Source organism: Saccopteryx bilineata, chromosome 5 (genome assembly GCF_036850765.1).
Source record: "Saccopteryx bilineata isolate mSacBil1 chromosome 5, mSacBil1_pri_phased_curated, whole genome shotgun sequence".
Lineage (NCBI taxonomy): Eukaryota > Metazoa > Chordata > Mammalia > Chiroptera > Emballonuridae > Saccopteryx > Saccopteryx bilineata.
Window position 1 is genome coordinate 189,038,245 of NC_089494.1, and position 21,196 is coordinate 189,059,440.

The 21,196-nt window shown below is 35.0% G+C and overlaps 1 protein-coding gene across 2 annotated transcripts in view; it reads right to left on the reverse strand.

The window, feature by feature from the left end:
* Positions 1–21,196, reverse strand: part of GRID2 (glutamate ionotropic receptor delta type subunit 2) — a 1,655,975-nt gene that overhangs the window by 797,942 nt on the left and 836,837 nt on the right. For both annotated transcript variants that reach the window (XM_066279539.1, XM_066279540.1), the window contains one exon: positions 11,344–11,549. In XM_066279539.1, coding sequence (XP_066135636.1) covers positions 11,344–11,549 — 206 coding nt within the window. The remainder of the gene's footprint in view (positions 1–11,343; positions 11,550–21,196) is intronic.

Consider the following 21,196-nt stretch of genomic DNA (forward strand, 5'->3'; position numbering starts at 1 on the left):
TAAGGAACTAGAAAAAGAAGAACAAAGACAACCCAAAACCAGCCGAAGAAAGGAGATAATAAAAATCAGAGCAGAAATAAATGAATTAGAGAACAGAAAAACTATAGAAAAAATTAATAGAACAAGGAGCTGGTTCTTTGAAAAGATCTACAAAATTGACAAACCCTTGGCAAGACTTACCAAGGAAAAAAGAGAAAGAACTCATATAAACAAAATCCAAAATGAAAGAGGAGAAATCACCACGGACACCGTAGATATACAAAGAATTATTGTAGAATACTATGAAAAACTTTATGCCACTAAATTCAACAACCTAGAATAAATGGATAAATTCCTAGAAAAATACAACCTTCCTAGACTGAGTCAAGAAGAAGCAGAAAGCCTAAACAGACCTATCAGTAGAGAAGAAATAGAAAAAACCATTAAAAACCTCCCCCAAAATAAAAGTCCAGGCCCTGACGGCTATACCAGCGAATTTTATCAAACATTCAAAGAAGACTTGGTTCCTATTCTACTCAAAGTCTTCCAAAAAATTGAAGAAGAAGCAGTACTTCCAAACACATTTTATGAGGCCAACATAACCCTCATACCAAAACCAGGCAAGGATGGCACAAAAAAAGAAAACTACAGACCAATATCTCTAATGAATACAGATGCTAAAATACTAAACAAAATACTAGCAAATCGAATACAACAACATATTAAAAAAATAATACATCATGATCAAGTAGGATTCATCCCAGAATCTCAAGGATGGTTCAACATACGTAAAACGGTTAATGTAATACACCATATCAACAAAACAAAGAACAAAAACCACATGATCTTATCAATAGATGCAGAAAAGGCTTTCGATAAAATACAACACAATTTTATGTTTAAGACTCTCAACAAAATGGGTATAGAAGGAAAATATCTCAACATGATAAAGGCCATATATGATAAACCATCAGCTAACATCATATTAAATGGCACTAAACTGAAGGCTTTCCCCCTTAAATCAGGAACAAGACAGGGTTGTCCACTCTCTCCACTCTTATTTAATGTGGTACTAGAGGTTCTAGCCAGAGCAATGAGACAAGACAAAGAAATAAAAGGCATCCATATCGGAAAAGAAGAAGTAAAGGTATCACTTTTTTTTTTCAAACCTGGAAACCTAAAACTATGACCAATTTATGTATGATTTTTGTATCCTTTCTGGAAATGGTACAACTTACATAGCATCTAATACATTTTTCTTATATAAAATATATTGTTTTTCAAAATATCATCCCAATGCATATTTAAATCAAACCATATAAGCACCCCTGTTTTGCCATATTCCTTTCAAGGACACTTACAGATACACTGTGTTAACAACTTTCTATCAGTATCACAGCAGTGTGCTTTACTTAGCTGCACAAAACTGCAGTATTTCTCTCAAAGCTTTGAAACGCTTGAATGAGAAAGAGGTGGAGCACTAACTGCAGACATGTAATGTATTACATTTCTAAGACTTCAAAGGAAGCATAATTAACTCAATGCCACATAATTGCTCCAGGGAAAGGGAAAAAAAAATACAAACAGAATTGATATGCCCATTTTTCCCCTTCAAAATTAAATGACAGTGCTAAGTGAGCAATTTCTTTTTTAAAACTCAAACTTTTGACTTTTAAGTTATTATATCCCTCTGGTATTTCCACAACTTTTCATGCCAACTTATAAAGCATAGGGAGCTGTAAATGTGGGAATTCCACTAGTCTCCCTTCTTGACCAGAATTTCTCCCTCCACCTCTTCCTGTGTTAGGTGCTTACTGAACCTGACTGTCTCTGCCCTCCTCATAACCTTTAGTTCCCCCATCTTTTCTATTATCCCAATCCATCAGTTTCTTTCTAGCTTCACTTGCTTTTCTATCTATCACATAATCTAAGGTAAGTCATTTCTACCCAACAATGATGTAGTCCCTCTGACCTGCTGACAACTTACTTTACCAGTTTCAGACTGTGAGTGTCCCTTCCCATTCACTATCAGAATTTTCTGCAGAGCAGTTGAGGTAGGCTGCAGGATGTTAGAGAACAATATTGATTATATGTAGAGAGTATTTTAATTTTTGTAACTGTAAAATTTGAAATTTAGACAAACTGTTATATGCAGTACATTCCAATTTTAAAATGATATAATTAAATATATGATGTCTTTAAAATTGTGGCAACGTGTTCTTAAACATACCTAATGTTTGTCTAGTTTTGATCTCTAAAAATCTGAAAGAACATTCTAGAACTTCCAAATCAAGAAAGTTAAAGGGAGATATCCCAAACCCCAACAAAATATGAAGGATTGAATAGGTATATAAACTAATGAACATGAGAAAAAAGATAAAAGGCCATTAAAAAAGGTGTTTTAAAATAAATTGCTGGAAAAAAAAGAATATATGAAGCAGGGATATCTGATGATGATGGTAAGAAGAACCATAGTCTAGATATCATTATAAGGGGCAGAGCAGCGAGCACTCTATCCTGCTGAGTCCTAGACATTTTGAGACTGCAAACACCTAGTCAAATGGAAGGCAGAAGTTAGATGGGAAGCTGAAACCTAGGGGAGTTCAGTCAATTCATCAATTCTTATCATTTGCAGTAGTTATGTTCTATTGATATAAATTTCTCATGCATACTGAATTAGTAAATACTGAACTATACCTAGCTCCTAAAAAAACAGGGTTTGGTCCCTGCAAAACTTGAGTTCTATCTAAGTTTCCATTTAAAGACAGTTTGATTTTTTATATATCTAAGTAGCAAGAGAAAGTGGGAGAGAGAGAAAGAGAGAGAGCGCGTGTTCCAACCCTTCTTGCTGCTATAATAAAATACTACAGATTTGGTAGTTTAACAAAACAATAACCATTTATCAGTTCTGGAGACTAGAAGTTTGTAATCAAGGTGTCAGCATGGCCCTTCTCTGGATGCACACTTCTTGTTGTGTTTTTACATGGTCGGAGTGAGTGTGGGGGGAAGATCTGTGGAGTCTCCTTAGCGTTTAGAATACCACTGATCTTGTTTATGAATGCTCTACCTTCATGATTTAAGCACCCACAAAAGCCCCACCTCTTGATACCATCCCACCAGGCAAAGGATTTCAACATATAAATTTTGAGGAGGACAGAAACATTCAAATAATAGCATCTCGAGTAATTAATGTTGAAATCATGGCAAATGGCACTATAACTCAGGCCCAAATGGATCTGATCTCATGCAAGTACTTGCTCACAGCCAACTTGTGTCTAGAAAGATGGGTGGCACTGCACTTGGAGGCCATTTTAAACAGTGAAATTACCAACAAAAGGCACAAAAAAGGGCACACAAATGTAAATAAGACAATAGACTGAAAAAAATAAACACTTTTATAATATGACAGCTGAAATGAGAATGCAGAGCATAGATTTGTTTGACCTTAGCTGGGAACACGGTCTGTCGGTAACACAAATTTTTCACAGTTCTGCACATTTCTCTGAATGACTGTGAAAGCATCTCTAGTACTGATTTTGCAGTTCCAAATAAATTTTAATGAGAAGGTAAATTCACAACTACAGAATCAGTAAATAAGGAGAATCAAGTCTATGTAAGTATATGTTGATTTTCACAGAGTCCTCTCACACAGTCTCGTTGATAATTCCCATGAAAGGAAAGTGGGCGTTCATCTTTATGCTATAAATAAATAAATAAATAAATAAATAAATAAATAAAGTTTTATTTTGAAGACCCAAGTGGACTTTCTGGGAAAAATGGGGAAAATAATGTTGGCATTATTATTATGAGCAAAAAACACACATAAATGTACATACAAATTCTAGTATTATCTCCAATTAAATGGCATTGTCCCATTTGCTCAATCTAAATAGAAGCTTGTTAATGAACAAGCTAAAAGCCTTACCTCATATGCACAGCTTTTAATCAGCTTATTATTAATTCATCTCCAATATGAATGTCAACCTAGGATCACAAGACTTTGAAGACAACCACAATATGAAATAAAAAAGATCAAGATAAAACAAGAAAAAAATACCTTGTAAAAGATAGAGATAATTTGAGAAAATAATAAGACTTAAAAATTCTAAGAGATATCAAAGAAGATATTTTATATGTTTTAAAAAAAGGCTTACCAAGCGTAGAGTAAAATGGATGGTTTAAAAAAAACCCAGAGACATAATATTGTGAAATTTGAATACATTAAAGTTCACAAAAGGTTCCAATGTGCAAACAACAAGGCATTTTCAAATAAATCAGTATCAGATATCCATTGGATTTCTTATCAGTTGACTCTCAGAGTAGAATAAATGAATACTGTTGATGAACTGAAGCAAATAATTTTTTAACCTAAGGATTTATAAGTAGCCAACTTATTTATAAAGGTTTCAGTTAGAATAAATACTGTTTCATAAAGAAAAAAAAGTAATAAATTCTACGTTCACATATTCTTTCTTAAAATGTAACTTGAGGATATACTTCAGCAAAATAAGAAACTAGAAGCCAAGATTCATGGATCTGACCCAGATGAGTGATAAAGGGCCAGAAACAGGGCTGGAAAGACAGAGCTCTGGGAAGGAAGGCTCTAGGCAAAAAACACAGATTTAGGAGATCTGCAATTAAGGGTATGAATTGCGAATTTAAGTAACCAACCAAGATAAGATGAAGAAAAAAAGTAAAATAAGAATTATAACTCAGTCTGACCAGGCAGTGGTGCAGTGGATAGATCATTGGAATGGGATGCAGAGGACCAAGGTTTGAAACCCTGAGGTCACTGACTTGAGCATAGGCTCATTTGGTTTGAACAAGGCTCACCAGCTGAGCCCAAGGTGGCTGGCTGGAGCAAGGGGCCACTTGGTCTGCTGTACCCCACCCAGTCAAGGCACATATGAGAAAGCAATCAATGAACAATTATGGTGCCACACAAAGAATTGATGTTTCTCACCTCTCTCCCTTCCTGTCTGTCCCTATCTGTCCCTTTCTCTGTTTCTGTCACAAAATCAAAACAAAACAACAACAACAAAAAAACCCACAAAGAAAGAACTGTTATAACTCAAATGAAAAACCTTAAACTAAGTAAAAAAAGAAACAATAAAATCACATCAATACTTTATGTGCAGCAAAAAATATTTATAGTGATTAAAACATAAGCACATTTATAAATTTCCACATTATGGGATCATTTTTCTAGCCAATTTTATGGCTACTGATTAGAGAATATATGCTTCTAACATACCCAATATAAAAGTAATACTGGATCATGGAAGTAGGCAGGTAGAAGAGTGAAAGTGTAGTGAAAAAGTGTTTTTGGACACTGTATTCTCTGTAGTAGAAGGTACAGGCATAAAGGTGTAGCTACTTTTTATGTTTGTTTGTTTTTTTGTTTTTAAAGATTTTATTTATTTAATTTTAGAGAGGAGAGAGAGGGAGGGAGAGAGAGAGAGAGAGAGAAAGAGAGAGAGAGAGAAGCAGAGGAGGAGCAGGAAGCATCAACATCCACATGTGCCTTGACCGGGCAAGCCCAGGGTTTCAAACTGGCAACCTCAGTGTTCCAGGTTGATGCTTTTCTAACTGCACCACCACAGATCAAGAAGGTATAGCTATGTTATTTAAAGTTATTTAAAATCACATTATATCACGAGAAGCTAGAGTATTGGTAAAGCAAATGAACTAAACCTTCATTTTACCATATCTGAAAATAAACCAGTATGAGATAAAATAAAACAATAATATTCATCATAGTAAATAAAAATAGAAAAAAAATGAAAGAACAGAGTGAGTCTGACAATGGGATCTAATATAGCCATTATAATTATGACTTCATTATCTCAATGGAGTGAACTCCTAGATATAAGCAAGTAACAAAAATCCAGGCACAGAACTTATACCTTGCATATCACTATTTGTGTAAAAACAGTAAACAGTGTGTGTGTGTGTGTGTGTGTGTGTGTGTTTGCATATATTAGTATGTATGTGTATGTATACACCTGGAATGCCACACAAGGTACATTATTTGCCTCCTGAGAAGAAAATCAGGTATTTGAGGAACAGTGACAGAGGTTATTCTTTAGAAACTTCAAATCTTTAAATCACAGGGATGCAAAGTACAACATAGAAAATATAGTCAATAATTTTGTAATAATTATGTATGGTACCAGATGGGTACTTGAAATATCAGAGCACTCTGTAAAGTGTATGACTGTCTAACCACTCATTGTACACCTGAAACTAAAATAAAATAATATTGAATATAGGCTGCAATTAGAAAAAAAAAAGAATCTTTCAAATCTTGAACCATGGGAATGCACAAAGTATTTCAAAAGTCAATACAGGCCCTGGTTGGTTGGCTCCGTAGATAGAGCTTTGGCCCGGTGTGCGGATGTCCCAAGTTTGATCCCCAGTCAGAATACACTTGGAATGTTTCTAAATGGCATGAGAGGAGTTTGAGAAGAGCTCATTGAGAAACAGGAACCACTCTATATGTCAGAGGACAGTACAACCAGTTAGAATGGGGAAAGTAGTGGTTTCACATTGTATTTGTCATTCTTACTTCACTGCTTGAGTCTGTGCAATAAACTTAGTCCACAGTTTGAATACATAAATCAGTGATTATGCAAGACAATTGAGTAGGGAAAAATGGTGGCTGGGTAGAAGAAGGGAGAGAAATCTTTCAGAAAAATCTCAAACATAGATTTTAATGTGTTTGAGAACAAAGATGGAAGTAGATTACTAAAGTATCAAAGTTCAGAATCAAGGATAGGCAGCCAAGGTCACAATAAAAGTCAAGATGATATTGGATAACTGAATAATTGGATAATTGCATAATTGAAATTAATGATCAATAATACAAAGATGGTCAAATAAAATTCCTTGAACAAAGTCTGGACTGATTTTATCTATCTTGAAACAGCAATTTTTGGTCTAAAGTAGCCCTTCCCTGATGGAGCTTCATGAGGTCTAACATTCTGGGATCTAGTCTCATCAGTTATTCCCTCTCTGATCTACAATCTGTCCTTTCTAACTGGTTGCTTTCTTAAGATCTATGTGAAAGAGAATCAATTTTTTCCCAAAAAATGAAACAGTTTTTTGTGTTTCTGATCAACTTTCTAAAAAAAATTTATTCATAATTTATTTTTACTTTCATCATCAAACTTCTTGAATCGCCAACATACACAACTCCATTAATTACCTTCATGACCCTTTGCAATCTTTCTCTATTCTCTGCCATTCTTAGGAAATTTTTGGCTCCTCAATACAAATTTATTTTTGAAGTTCTCATCCTAAAATGTTTAATCACTACCCTTTGTTTTAGACACTTGAACCCATGACATACCACTATCTGGGTTCTCCTTCTACCATTTTTATTTATTTACTTATTTTTATTTATTGAGTTTAGAGATAGAGGAAGCCAGAAAGAGAAACAGAAACATCGATCTGTTCCTGTATGTGCCCTGACCGGGGATCAAACCCACAATCTTTCCATATCCAGTGAGGTTCTAACCAGCTGAGCTAACTAGGCAGTGCTCTCCTCCTACCTTTTAGACTATCTCTTATCCTTTGCCTTCATAGTTTTTTTACATTTTTGTAAAACTAATAGAGCTTCCTTGAGATTTCATTTATAACTCTCTCTACTTTATTCTTTATAAGTTCCTCTTTAGAGATTTCTTCCATCTGCAAAGTTATAAAGGCATCTCTGTGCCATAAATAAATAAATAGATAGATAGATAGATAGATAAATAAATAATAAATATTCTCCCATCTATAGACTTTTCTATTACCCTAGCTCTTTCTGGAAATTTTCATTCTATTTTTTTTTCATTCTTTTTTGTTTGATATTCACTGTTCTCCTTTTTCACCAAACATTCACCACTCAACACAGAAATCTGTCTTTTTTTCTAACTGACAAATAAACTTGTTATTTTTAAATAATTAGACTTCTGGATTTTTTTGTCTAATACACTCCAGCCCTAATTTTATTGGACAGTTCATCAGAAATATCATGTTGATATTAATTTCTCCTTTGCTTTGTACAAGCTTTTTTACTTTTGTGGTTTTTTACTACTTTGCTTTTCCCGGGCAAGCATAGGGTTTTCTTGGGTTCTTTTGCTAGATCATATTTTCCTCCCTGTGCTTGATTTTCAACTGTGTCTCTCCCCTTAACCTGACCTGCCATTTCTTTACACACTGTAATGCCTTAAATACATATGTCCAGTGGTGGGATTCAAATAGTTTAAAAACCAGTTCTCTGCCCTAATGACTATTTTAAGTATAAAAAAATGATATACTAAAAGGTAGTTTATTATTTCATGCATTTAATACTTAAATAAGAACAATAAAAGAGGTATACAAAAACTAGATTATAAGAGTTTTTAAATATTAATAAAATATATTATAATACCTGATAAAAACCAGTAAAAAACTGTTATTTAAGATATTTCCATATTGTTTCTTTTTTTTTTTTTTTCTGAAGCTGGAAACGGGGAGAGACAGTCAGACAGACTCCCGCTGCGCGGGACCCGGATCCACCTGGCACGCCCACCAGGGGCGATGCTCTGCCCACCAGGGGGCGATGCTCTGCCCCTCCGGGGCGTCACTCTGCGGCGACCAGAGCCACTCCAGCGCCTGGGGCAGAGGCCAAGGAGCCATCCCCAGCGCCCGGGCCATCCTTGCTCCAATGGAGCCTTGGCTGCGGGAGGGGAAGAGAGAGACAGAGAGGAAGGAGGGGGTGGGGGTGGAGAAGCAAATGGGTGCTTCTCCTATGTGCCCTGGCCGGGAATTGAACCCGGGTCCCCCGCACACCAGGCCGACGCTCTACCACTGAGCCAACCGGCCAGGGCCCCATATTGTTTCTTGATTGGCATTCTCACTTGCAATATTTTCACCTATGGACAGAATAAATATTGCTATGGGTGCTTAGAATATGCTGTTGCACAGATGAATGTTAAAAAAGAGTAAGAGATGCAAATTTGTGATTTTCATATAGGGCAGCTGCCCAGGTGCTCACCTTAGAGAGAACCCTGATTACAAGTGCCATTTTAACAACCAGTTCACTAAACTCGACCAAAAATTATGTATCAGTTCTCCCAAACCAGTGCAAACCAGCTGAATCCCAATACTACATGCATCTGTCTACCTTAGGAGCTGAGCTCTCTTCGACATTTGAATCATGTATCCAATTGTTTACTATATATCTATTTCCTTGAGCATGAGAAAAAGCACTGAAGTTTAAATAACATCCTCAACATGTCCAACATAGCCGTCTTCATCTTCTCCCCAGACCTGCTCGTCCTCATATGTTGCCTTACCTCTATCTAGAGTACTTGCCTCCCTGTCTTACTTATAGGCTCTATACCAGTGGTAGTCAACCTGGTCCCTACCGCCCACTAGTGGGCATTTGAGCTTTCATGGTGGGTGGTAGCGGAGCAACCAAAGTATCAACAAAAAGATAGATTTAACTATAGTAAGTTGTTTTATAAAGATTTATTCTGCTGAACTTTGCAAAAATCCAACATAAAGTACTTGGTAATTAATTATTATTATATGCTTTAACTTGCTGTAACTCTGCTTTATAAATTTTAAATGTAAAGTTACTTCCCTACTTTATAAATCACCATTACTGTGGAACCAGTGGGCAGTTAGAAAATTTTACTACTAACAGAGATACAAAAGTGGGCGGTAGGTGTAAAAAGGTTGACTATACCTGCTCTATACCTTTTTCAAAAGCATTTCTTAGGACATCTAATTAATCTACATTACAAATTTAATATGTTTAAATTAATATATTGTTCTCATTTTACTGATGACAAAATTGCGTCTCTGAAATGTTAAGTAATTTGCCAACACAACATGATCAGAAAGTGGATGGGATAGACTTGTATTTATTGGTTACATGCAACATTTCTTTTGTGAATTCCTAGTCAGGATGCAAAGTCCAGTTCAAATGTGCCTTCTGAATGAAGCCTTCACTCCTAGCCAAAAAATGACCACAGGTGCTTCAACCTGATTTATTATAATTTAAGATTCCAATTTATGTAACATATCTTTTGTACTTCCCTTCAATCTTCTAGAAAATTTTGTGTTTCTTAAAAGAATCCTTAAAATCCTGTAAAATTAGAAATATCCTATCTATTGTGGAAAAAAAATCTAGCTGTTTGATTTGCTAGACTGCCAAAGGTTAAAGTTCTTTCTACACAGTAAAGCAAAAGTAGGTTTATAGTTGTTCATATGAAAAATAATAGCATAATAAATAAATAAATAAAGAATGAGCTCTGTGTTTTGTATGCTCACAATTGTAAACCTACTTTTCCACCACTCTGTATTTGTCCTTAAACTGCATAACAAGTTCTCTATCAACATTTTAAAAATGGAAGTATTAATATTTTCTCAACAGTTTTATTCTTCTTAGTGATGTATGTCCTGCTTCAGTTCCTTGACTCCAGTTTTATTACAGAGTGTCATAGAACTTCTAACATATTCTTAATTTGAAGTCTTTATAACAGTACTTTGGGAGCTAAAGAAAGCATAATAGAAAAGTAAGGGAAAAAAGTATTAGTGAAATGAAGTCACCAAAATTGTAAACACTAATAGTAAAACCCATGTGAAGTATGTAACACTGACCAGTTATAGTACTAAATAAGATTTAAAACTTGAAGTAAGGCAAAGTGACTTGACAATAATCCTTTGCAAGGCAATAGCAAGCATTTTAGAACACAGAGATGTTATACTAATCATTAAAGCATCTTAATTGTATTTGACAAAGTTTCCAAGCTTCTAGCTTGGAATAAATGAGTAAATATAATTAAAAATTAGAGGATGCAACATCATAAAATGTATAGTGGTCATCACTATGCAGAGTTTCAGACAGTTTTAATTATTTGTCTTGGTACAGAGTTCACAGAGCAGAAGTAAATTTGCTACATGTTTTTGTTAAAGTAATCATGTTCAGGCAACTACAGCCCAATTCAAGTAAATCTTTTCTCAGAAGTAAAATATTAACTTACAAAAAAATTTAAGGATTAGTTAGAGAACTTTGCACTTTTGAATTCATTCTCGAGTTTGTTAGAGTCATTCAGGTCAACAGCATTTTTAAAACCTCATAAGATTTCTTAAAATCACTCTGGCTATGTGCCTAAATATATATAAATGCAAACATTCTCAGCAATTAACTGGACAGTACGGGGTAAATGCAATGAGCCAGGAGTTCACTGTGCTACCTCCATTAGTGCTAACGAGAGTTGTGTACTTAATTCCCTCTCACTGCTTTTAATGCTCAAATCCTCTGTGGGTTCTATTCCAATGCATTTTATTTTAAAGCCCTACCCCCATCCCTTGACAAGTTTTCCTTACCTCAGTAATAAAGGATTTGGCTGTTGCAGGATTCATAACAAGGATGGCTCTCCTAAGAGTGTCTCGATAGCGATTCAATTCCTCTATTCTCATGGTATCAAAGAGAGTGGTGATCATTTTATTGATGTTGTTTTCTACCTTTTGAAGTGCAACATCCATCCCTTGCTGAGATACTTTGTCCAAAAACTCCTGTATTCCACGGATATCTAGAAACATCAAAATCCCATTAAAGTGTGAGTTAGAGCACAGAAGGGAGATAAAAAGCTATTTCACTTATATCAGAATAGTTTATTGTTCATCATTGTAGGCTGTCTAAAACTAATAACTGAGTAGCTGGTGAAACTCTCAAATATGTTTAAGGTTTAGTATGATTTAATGTGTTTACATGGAAATGTAGAGATTACTTTTAAAGTAAAGTTCTTTCTCTTCACTCAGCATTTTAAATTATCTCATCTGTGGAAAATGTTAGAACGGGATCTTCACTTCCTTAAAACAAATTTGAGGTAAGGGAAATGCAATCCTTATTTTCTTCAGCATTAGAGAAGTAATGTCAACCTCAGGTAAAACATGAACTCATTAATGGTAGTTGACTCTAAATCAAGATTACTAACATTTATTAAAATAAGGCAACAATAACTAAACTGGACATTTATTATCTAAATAGAGAGTTTAGAGAGGTTATCTTCAAAGGGTCGCAAGTCACTTAGGCCACAAATAAGTAAAATAGCTACATTTTTTTGTCTATTTTTATGAGAACCACCTCCTTCGCAGAAATCTGGCAAACTTGATAGGAGATAATTTTCTTATTAGCAGTATGGGGAGTGTACTTTTCATGTAAAACAAATTTTAACGAAATATCCACACTCGCATTCCAGAAAAGCAACTTCTGAAACCTTATCAGATACCACATTTAAATAAGAAGGTTAAAATCCAGTCTAAATAAAGTGTTTACAAATTTATACCTGGATGCATATTCAAGTAACAATAAATGTCTGAAGTCTCACAAATATTTCTTCCTAGGATCACACTGGCTGTTTATAGGGAAAGGATTTGAACACTGATAAATATAATTGGAAAATATACCTGCCAAAATATAATCTTAATATTGCAGACTTGCTTTTACTATATCATAAAGTAAATGTTCCCTCCATATGTCCATGGCATAAAATGTCTAAAGGGAAAAAACTAGTGAAGGATAAGAAGTAAATAGGACCCTGGGTTGCTTATTGTGAATAGACTATATCTCAAAATTCTTAATTGTGTGTGATAGCATGCACATCAAATTTTCCTCTCAAGGGCAATAATTAGCTCACGTTTTTCAGTACATTAACAATGAAAAGCAATATATAAACCCATAGAACAAGAAAACAAATAGCCACAAATTTGGAAATTGACATTTGCTCATAACAAAAGTTTATACTTATAAAGTTACGAATTAATTTTGAAATTTTGTGTTCTTATTAGTTTTCTTTTAAAACAATTACGACAAATATGTATGCAGTTAATTGACAAATCTCAAACACATCAAATAGGTAACTGTATAAATTCTACTTTATATTCTTTATTTCTAATTATATTATGAACCCAGGATATCAGAATCATAGCAGCTTAAAAGAACAAAGCCTCATCTGAGCAGAACAAGAGATAAAAGAGGTGGAATAAGAAAGGCATTACTATGTTCTCATTAAATATCCAACTCAGAAACTATCAAAAGGTATAAGATATTCAGGAGTGGATTAAACCAAGGTTTAGAGCTGATGCAATTTAGCAGATACAGGAAGACAGACATGTAACAGAACTATGTACACACTCAAGCAGGCATTGTTAAACTTTTGTATAACTCAGATTCACTTAGACATCTTATTAAAAATATAAAAGCCTCAGCCCCACTCCAGAACCAATATGCTCTTAACATACATGCCCAGATGATCTTTGATTTGATTTTTAAGTTGTTGTTTCTTTAGTTTAAATCACCTGAATGTGAATCTAAATATAAGACAAAACAAAAAACACATTAAAATAAATAAAGAAGCTCAGAAAACACTGTGTGACTAGAGCATAAGGCTTCAGATCATTTATGAACTAGGGTATGTTCTGGACACAGAAGCAATATACTGGTGCAACTTCCTATCTTCACTATGGAAAAAAAAGTTCCAAAAATATTTATTTAATATAGGGCACAATGTTGTATGCAAGTAATTACAGCAGTGAATACCTTTATCCACACCGAGACAGACAATACACAAGTCAACAAACTAATACATACAAGTCACCTTTGCGCTTGAAGGAAAGAGTAAGGGTGCTCTGGGAGGTGATGACAGGAAGATCTATGTCAGTTAGAATACTCAGGGAAGATTTCTCTGGAAAACTGGCATTTAAACTGACCTAAAGGATGAGTAGACATTACCTAGACAAGAGAGAGTGAGTGAAGCATGGACAAAATGCCCCGAGGCAGCAAAGAGCTTGTGTTGAAGTGAAAGGTTTCCAGGGTGGGTGCAGCCCTGTTAGTGAGGAGAGCAGAGTTAGGGGAAGTTCCACGAAGGGTATGGGTCAGATGATGGGGATCCTGGTAAGACTCACAGAGGTTTTGCTTTTATTCTAAATACATGTTATCTATTGAAAATTTTCAGTTGAGGGTCTAAGTAGATGAGAAGCTATGTGTGCAGAATGAAAAGCAGTTCAAGTTTGAGAATGACTTATTAAGCTAGCATGATTCATATTGAGTTTGTAATATCCCCCTGATTTAAAATAGTTTGACATTTTAAGCTTTTATTTTTGACCAGAAGGTAAGTTTTATATACATATAATATCATATATAATATTTATTGAATATGGGACACAATGTTTTATGCAAGGAATTATATAACTATATAAATATCTATATATCTATATATCTATGATATACTATATAACTATATATATAGTTATTTGGCTAGAAAAGTGATGTGATAAAAGGTTATTAGAATTCCTCAGCTTAGTCTGAAATTCTGGTATCACTGCTATCAGGGGTCCCCAACTTTTTACACAGGGGGCCAGTTCACTGTCCCTCAGACCATTGGAGGGTCACCACATACAGTGCTCCTCTCACTGACTACCAATAAAAGAGGTGCCCCTTCCAAAAGTGCGGTGGGGAGTTGGACAAATGGCCTCAGGGGGCCACATGCAGCCCTCGGGCCATTGTTTAGGGGCCTAGATTTTATATATGATAGTAAAATTTTAAAAAGCATTTCTGATCTGGCCTGACCAGGTGGTGGTACAATGGATAGAGCATCAGACTGGGATGTAGAGGACCCAGGTTAGAAACCCCGATGTCGCTGGCTTGAACATAAGATCATAGACATGACCCCATGTTCACTGGCTTGAACCCAAAGGTCACTGCTTAAAACCCAAGGTTGCTGGCTTGAGTACAAGGTCACTGGCTTGAGCAAGGGGTCATTCATTCTGCTGTAGCCCCCCACCCCAGTCAAGGCACATATGAGAGAGCAATCAATGAACAACTAAGGAGCCGCAATGAAGAACTGATCCTTCTCATCTTTCTCCCTTCCTATCTATCTGTCCCTCTCTCTGTCTTAGACATCTTATTAAAAATATAAAAGAATATTTATATATAATAAATATATAAATAATAATAAATTCTGATCTGTAAATGAAGAAATAGTTTTTCATAGATTTTTTCAAGATTAGTTGGGGGATATGTGTGTGTGTGCGCGTGCGTGCGAACAAAATCCATTGCACTATCACATGGTAATTGCTAACATTATTAATAATACTACATAACTTCCTTGTTAAGAATAAATCCATCACCACCACCATCACCATTAGGAGAGACTTCCCAAAAATTTAATGTTGGCTAGCTACCCAGAAAACAAACATAATGTTTTAGGCCCTTGGATGGCGGTGTTAAATAATAATAGCTTTACTTGTTTGAGAATAGTATCAAACACCCACGATATGTGGCAATTGGTAAATTTGATGTGAGAAGAACCTGAGCATATTAGCTGCTCTATGGAAAATTATCATTGAAAGAGCATGGGCATTTGATTTTGTTAATTCATGAACATAATCAACCCTTGCAATTATTTAGCTAAATTACTTGTATGTCTATTAGTTGGCAGGAAATGCAAATGAAGGTTACACAAATAAAAAAGACAATTCATGGTACCTGACCTCAAGGAGCTTTCACGCTTGTGGGTGGAAGCGGTGCTGTTTATTGCCAAAAGCCAGCTAAATAGTAGTTTTGTTTCAGTAGGACCCAGATATTACTAATTCTACTGACCAGATAATTATATAACAAACTATGGAAGGTTCATTATGTTGTTACACGTGAAATTGAGGAAAAACCAAGAAGACTTTTTTTCCTGGGCCCTGCAAAAGAACTGTGGTAGCCAAAATAATGAACTTCCAAAGATGCTCAGGTCCCTAATCCTTAGAATCTGTGAATATGTTAGGTTACCTCGCAAAGAGGAATTGATATTTCAGATGATATTAAAACTGTTTTGTCACCTGAGCTTATGATGGGGACAGAGTTTGTATTATTTGGGTAGGTCTAGTGTAATTACAGAGTCCATAAATTTGGAAGAATAAAGAAAAGGAGAGTCAAAAGGACATCTGAGTACTCAAGAATGAGTTCACTTTTGGGAAACCAGAGAGCAGCAATGTTGCTGGCTTCGAAGATGGGGCTGTATATAATGTTAATTAACCAATGTTGCCCCAATAAAGAAAAGCAGAAAAAAAGAAACAAAAATAGGATTATCTAGTGAAAAATATAAGGAACATTTAAAATAAAAACATTAAGAAACATAAATATATGAATACCTTTCCCAATAACTTTTGTTTACAGTTAATATTTAGTTTAAATCTAGTTGTCCTTCAGGCCCCAGAAAAACCTATGAAGCTATAAAAGATTGGGTTCCCAGCGAAGTGGTTTCTGAGACTACAGCTAGAATAGGATGTTTATCAGGGAGTGCTCTGAGGAATAACACTTAGGAAACAAGGGGAGAGAACAAGATCAGCAGAGGGAGAGCTATGGGAACTGTACAGACTTCTGAAGTGGGAGGGCTTTCAGGGTTACACCAAGTGAGGGCTAGTAGAAGGAGAACCATTTTAATCCTGCAAAGATGTGGGTTTGGTGGCTTTTCTCAGCTGAAGGCTATTGTTGGGAAGGGCATTCATCCCTTTCAGAAGCTGGAGGAAATAAGTGCTTTAGTTTTGCAGGGAGATTTTGGTGGCACAGAACAGAATGCATCTGAGAACTATCTTTGCATTTAAGGAGTAGAAAATTATTGCTTTGGTTTTCACAGTAATCTGACATGAAAAGCTACTTGTCAACATTGCATCTTTCTTTCCTTACACAACATTTTATTAACACTACAGTTGATGTCAGAAAACAAGGTTGGGCCCCTGACTGGGTAGCTCAGTTGGTTAGAGCATAATCCTAACATGCTAAGGTTGAATGTTCAATCCCCAGTCAAGGCACATGGAAGACTCAATCAATAATGACATATTTCTTCTCCTTGTTATTCAAACAGCAAGAACTAATTTTTCCAATTAAGACACAAACCTGGGCTCTAGTTGGTCTAAGTGGAACAACAAATGAATGCTTCTCTCACTCCCTCTCCTTTCCTTTCTCTGTCTCTCTCAAAGCAAAAATAATAATAATTAATAATAATAATAATAATAATAATAAAAGACACAACCTGGATTCACCCCTGTTTCACACATTCTATTGTGTTCCACACTCTATTACTGGATATTCATGTGTCCCAGAATGATCAGTTTGAACTCTCTATGCCCTTGACCAAAATAATTAGTTCAAGTATAGTCAGGGGACTCAAATAGGGACTGAAATTTGACATATGGATAATGAAAAGGAATCAACTTCTCTTTTGTATCACGAGTTGTAATGATGTAGTTATGGGACTACAAGGGCCAGAGTGTCTGGAGAGAAACTGAGAATGAAGCTCATACATGATGTGAAACAGAGGCAAACTGGCTCTTCCTTAGACTTCCCAACTACATGAGTCATAGCAAGAAAAATGTTTGGGGAAAAGAAAAATGTTTGGTACTTAGTTTGAAGTGAGTTTTTGTTACTTGTAAGACTAAGGGTATTCACTAACACAAGATCTGTTGGCAAATACCTAAGAGTTTGGTGATGAAGGTGAAGGCAACATTTTTATCCTTGAGGTAAGCTTAATTTAATGGAGGAAATGACAACTAAAACAAATAATTATGTTGTAATGTGATCAATGTCAGCAAACGAAATATAACCAGGGAATGAAAGTACAGGATAGCAGCCACTAACTATAACTTATCAATGGAACAGGAAAAGTATTTAACTTAATTACTGATCTGAAAATAGGAATAAGGTATGTAAAATATTAAAGCAGTTGATAAACTGCAAAATTTTTAAGCAATGTACATTTTCATTATCAAGACTTTATTAACTCAATCAAAAGTTTCATTTTTGCTTAATTTTCTTTTACTGTCTTTTTCTATATAAAATATGGAAAACACAAGAAAATCTTGATAAGGACTAAAAGTTGGTCAAGGTAACATCTTCACAAATTGATATTCTAGCAACCATCAATTTCTCTGACATAAGAATTAATCTTTTTAGGCAACTTCCCATGACAGTTCTCAAAGAGGTAGTGGCTGATAGAAGCTCAATGATTTACTTTATTAAATTGTGTAAAATAATGCCTTAATTATGATCACTAATAGGTTAAATCTAATCTCTACATCAAAAGTGGTTTATGTTAAAATTGATTAGGTGTAGAAAAGTTCCAGGCTACATTAGAGTCTGATGTATAAACACATTTCAAAACTGACCACAAAACCAGAAATATGACATCCCATTATTCATTGAAAATCAAAAGTTAGCATCCAAATCCAAATCGATCCCTTTTTGGAATCAGTCTCTGCTTACTATGTGCCAAGCCTGTGAGAGGTATTTGGAAGAGAATGTTGAGCAAGACAAATACAGTCCCTACCCTCAAAAAGCTAATTTCTACACCCTGCCATGATAACAGAGACCTTACTGTAGGTAATGAAATCTTAATAATACTACCCATTCTCCAAACTCTAGTGGCAATCTAAATTTAATGGCATTCTGTGGAATATATCAAACAGTAATTCTCAGACTCATCTTTGTATTCAAATATCACCTTTAAATATTGAATTTGGTAATAAAAGAGATTCGTCATTAATTATTTGTAAATCTGTTTTATTTTTTCCTTTATTCATCTCTCTCCCTCAATTGAGTAGATTAGACACATTTAATCATTTTGGCCACTTCATGTATTGAAGACCTCATTTAGAGCAGGAGACTTTAGTATTGCATTCAGCCAATCATGGTGTTTCTGAAATTATGGCAGAAGGCTGAGCTTTAAAATTAATATTTGAAATCCTGTGATCTTTCTTTTAATAAATAGAAATATGTCATACTTCTGAATACACAAAATATATCATTGAATTGAACAAATTTTTATAACATATGACTAGAAAAGCATACTCTATAAATAACTTATTTACTAATAAAATAAGGCTTTTAAACACTGATTTTAAAATTTTTTTCTAGAAGAACTCTTCAACAGGAATTTGTGTTTTTATACTGGGGAACAATTTTTTTTTCATTTTCTGTTGCATGAGGTTTTAGAACTGTTTCCATATATTTCTGCATTGCTGATTCCAAATCTGAAATCTGTTTTTTTTGGTGCATGCTCTAGTTTTTATGTAATTTTAATTTCATTTTGTTACAGTTAATGGTATGCATTAGTTTTTAAATTGGAGTTAAAGGGCAACGACTCTTGGATTGATCATAACCACAAGGCAATTAATGTTTTACAAACATCACTTTTACATAATTGTAGTTGTTTTTAAATGTAAAAAAATATTATCTCATAAAAAACACCCTCTTATTATGTTTTAAGATTGAATCATGGCTTCTTCGAGTAGGCGTAAATGTAAGAATAGTCCTGACACCTTCTGTTATATATGTGGCTGTTACACACTTCTACGTCAAAGGTGCAATATTTCATCATTTGTGATACGTGCATATATTGCCTATTTTCAAGTTCCCCTTGGCAATCAAGACAAGAATTGGGATCATCATATTGTCTGTCATAATTGTGAGGAAATGCTTCATGATTGGACAAAAGGAAAATGCAAAGGAATGCCTTTTGGTATTCCTGTGGTTAGGCATGAACCTAAGAACCACAACAGTGATTGTTATTTCTGTCTGATCCATACAAAGGGCATCAGCAAGAAAAAACGGCATATGATTGCATATCTTAATATTCCTTCAGCAATATGACCTATCCCATACTCTGAGACACTCCCAGTTCCAGTTTTTAATGGCTTTATTTCTTCTAAGGATGAAGAAAGTGAACATGGTGATCAAGTGTATCTTGATGAGATGCATGAGGAAATGGTTGTAGAATCTGAAGGTTCTTCTAATGCCAAGCAGTCATTAACGCCTTAGCAGTTTAGCCCACCAAAATTGAATGACATATTAAGAGATTTGGGCCTATCAAAGAAAGCAGCTGAGTTATTAGCCTCCAGGCTTCAAAAAAAGAATGTACTTAACCGGTCAGATAAGGTATCCCATTTCAGGAAGTATGAACAAATTTTTGTGGATTTTTTTTCTGAAGACAAACACTTTGTTTACTATTGTGATATCAGTAGTCTTCTCAGCCAGCTAGGTGTTACCACTTACAGTCCAACAGAATGGCGGCTATTTCGTGAAAGCTCTAAACGGAGTCTGAAATGTGTTCTCCTACACAACGGTAATGTTTATGCAGCAATTCCAATAGGTTATTCAGCTCATCTGTGAGAAGATTAGAATGACATAAAAATTGTCCTCAACATTCTGAAGTATGAGGAGCATAACTGAATCATTTGTGTGGATCTTAAAATGGTAAATTTCCTGCTAGGAAAACAGAGAGGTCACGAAGTATCCTTGCTTTCTGTGTTTGTGGGACAGCCGAACTCGGGAGAAACACTGGATGCAGAATGAGTGGCCAAAACGTGAAGCTCTGGAAGTAGGGATGCAAAATATTGTGAATGAACCTGTAGTTAATCGAGACAGGATCATTCCCCCCCCCCCCCCCCCCGCTTCACATCAAACTTGGTTCAATGAAGCAGTTTGTTCAGGCTTTGAATAGAGAAAGTGAATGCTTTTAACATATTATTTCTGCTTTTCCTGCCTTGTATTTCGAGAAGATAAAAGCAGGTGTATTTGATGGACTTCAAATTTGAACCCTCATACATGATGAAGAATTTGCCAGGAAGATGAATAAGGAGGAGAAAGCAGCATGGCAGTCTTTTGTGGTAGTTACAAAGAACTTCCTTGGCAACAAAAAGCAGAAAACTATGAACTTCTGGTTCAGAGAATGCTATTGGCTTTCCGTGACATTGGGTATAACATGAGCATTAAGATTCACTTCCTGAACAGTCACCCTGACAAGTTTCCCAAAAATCTTGGAGCTGTTAGTGATGAGCAGACTACCACTGAAGCATCAAACGAAATTGTCCTTGACAAATACAAGAACTACAAACGCAAATTTTTGCCTGAATAGAATTTAAATAAGTTTTGTGCAAAATTTATGATTAAAATAAGTGTTTTAATATGTTCTATTTCAAAATTGCAGACAGATTCTGATGCAATTATATCTTTTAGTGTATTAGTGTATTTACTGCATTATATGAATTATTATATTTACACAAAGATGATGCCCAAGAAAACATTCTGTGCTTCATTATGTTAAACTAAATGTTGAAAACTTTACAATAAGATGAATACCTAAAATCTTAAATTGCAAGAAAACTGTAGCTTACAGGGAAAAATCAATGTCAG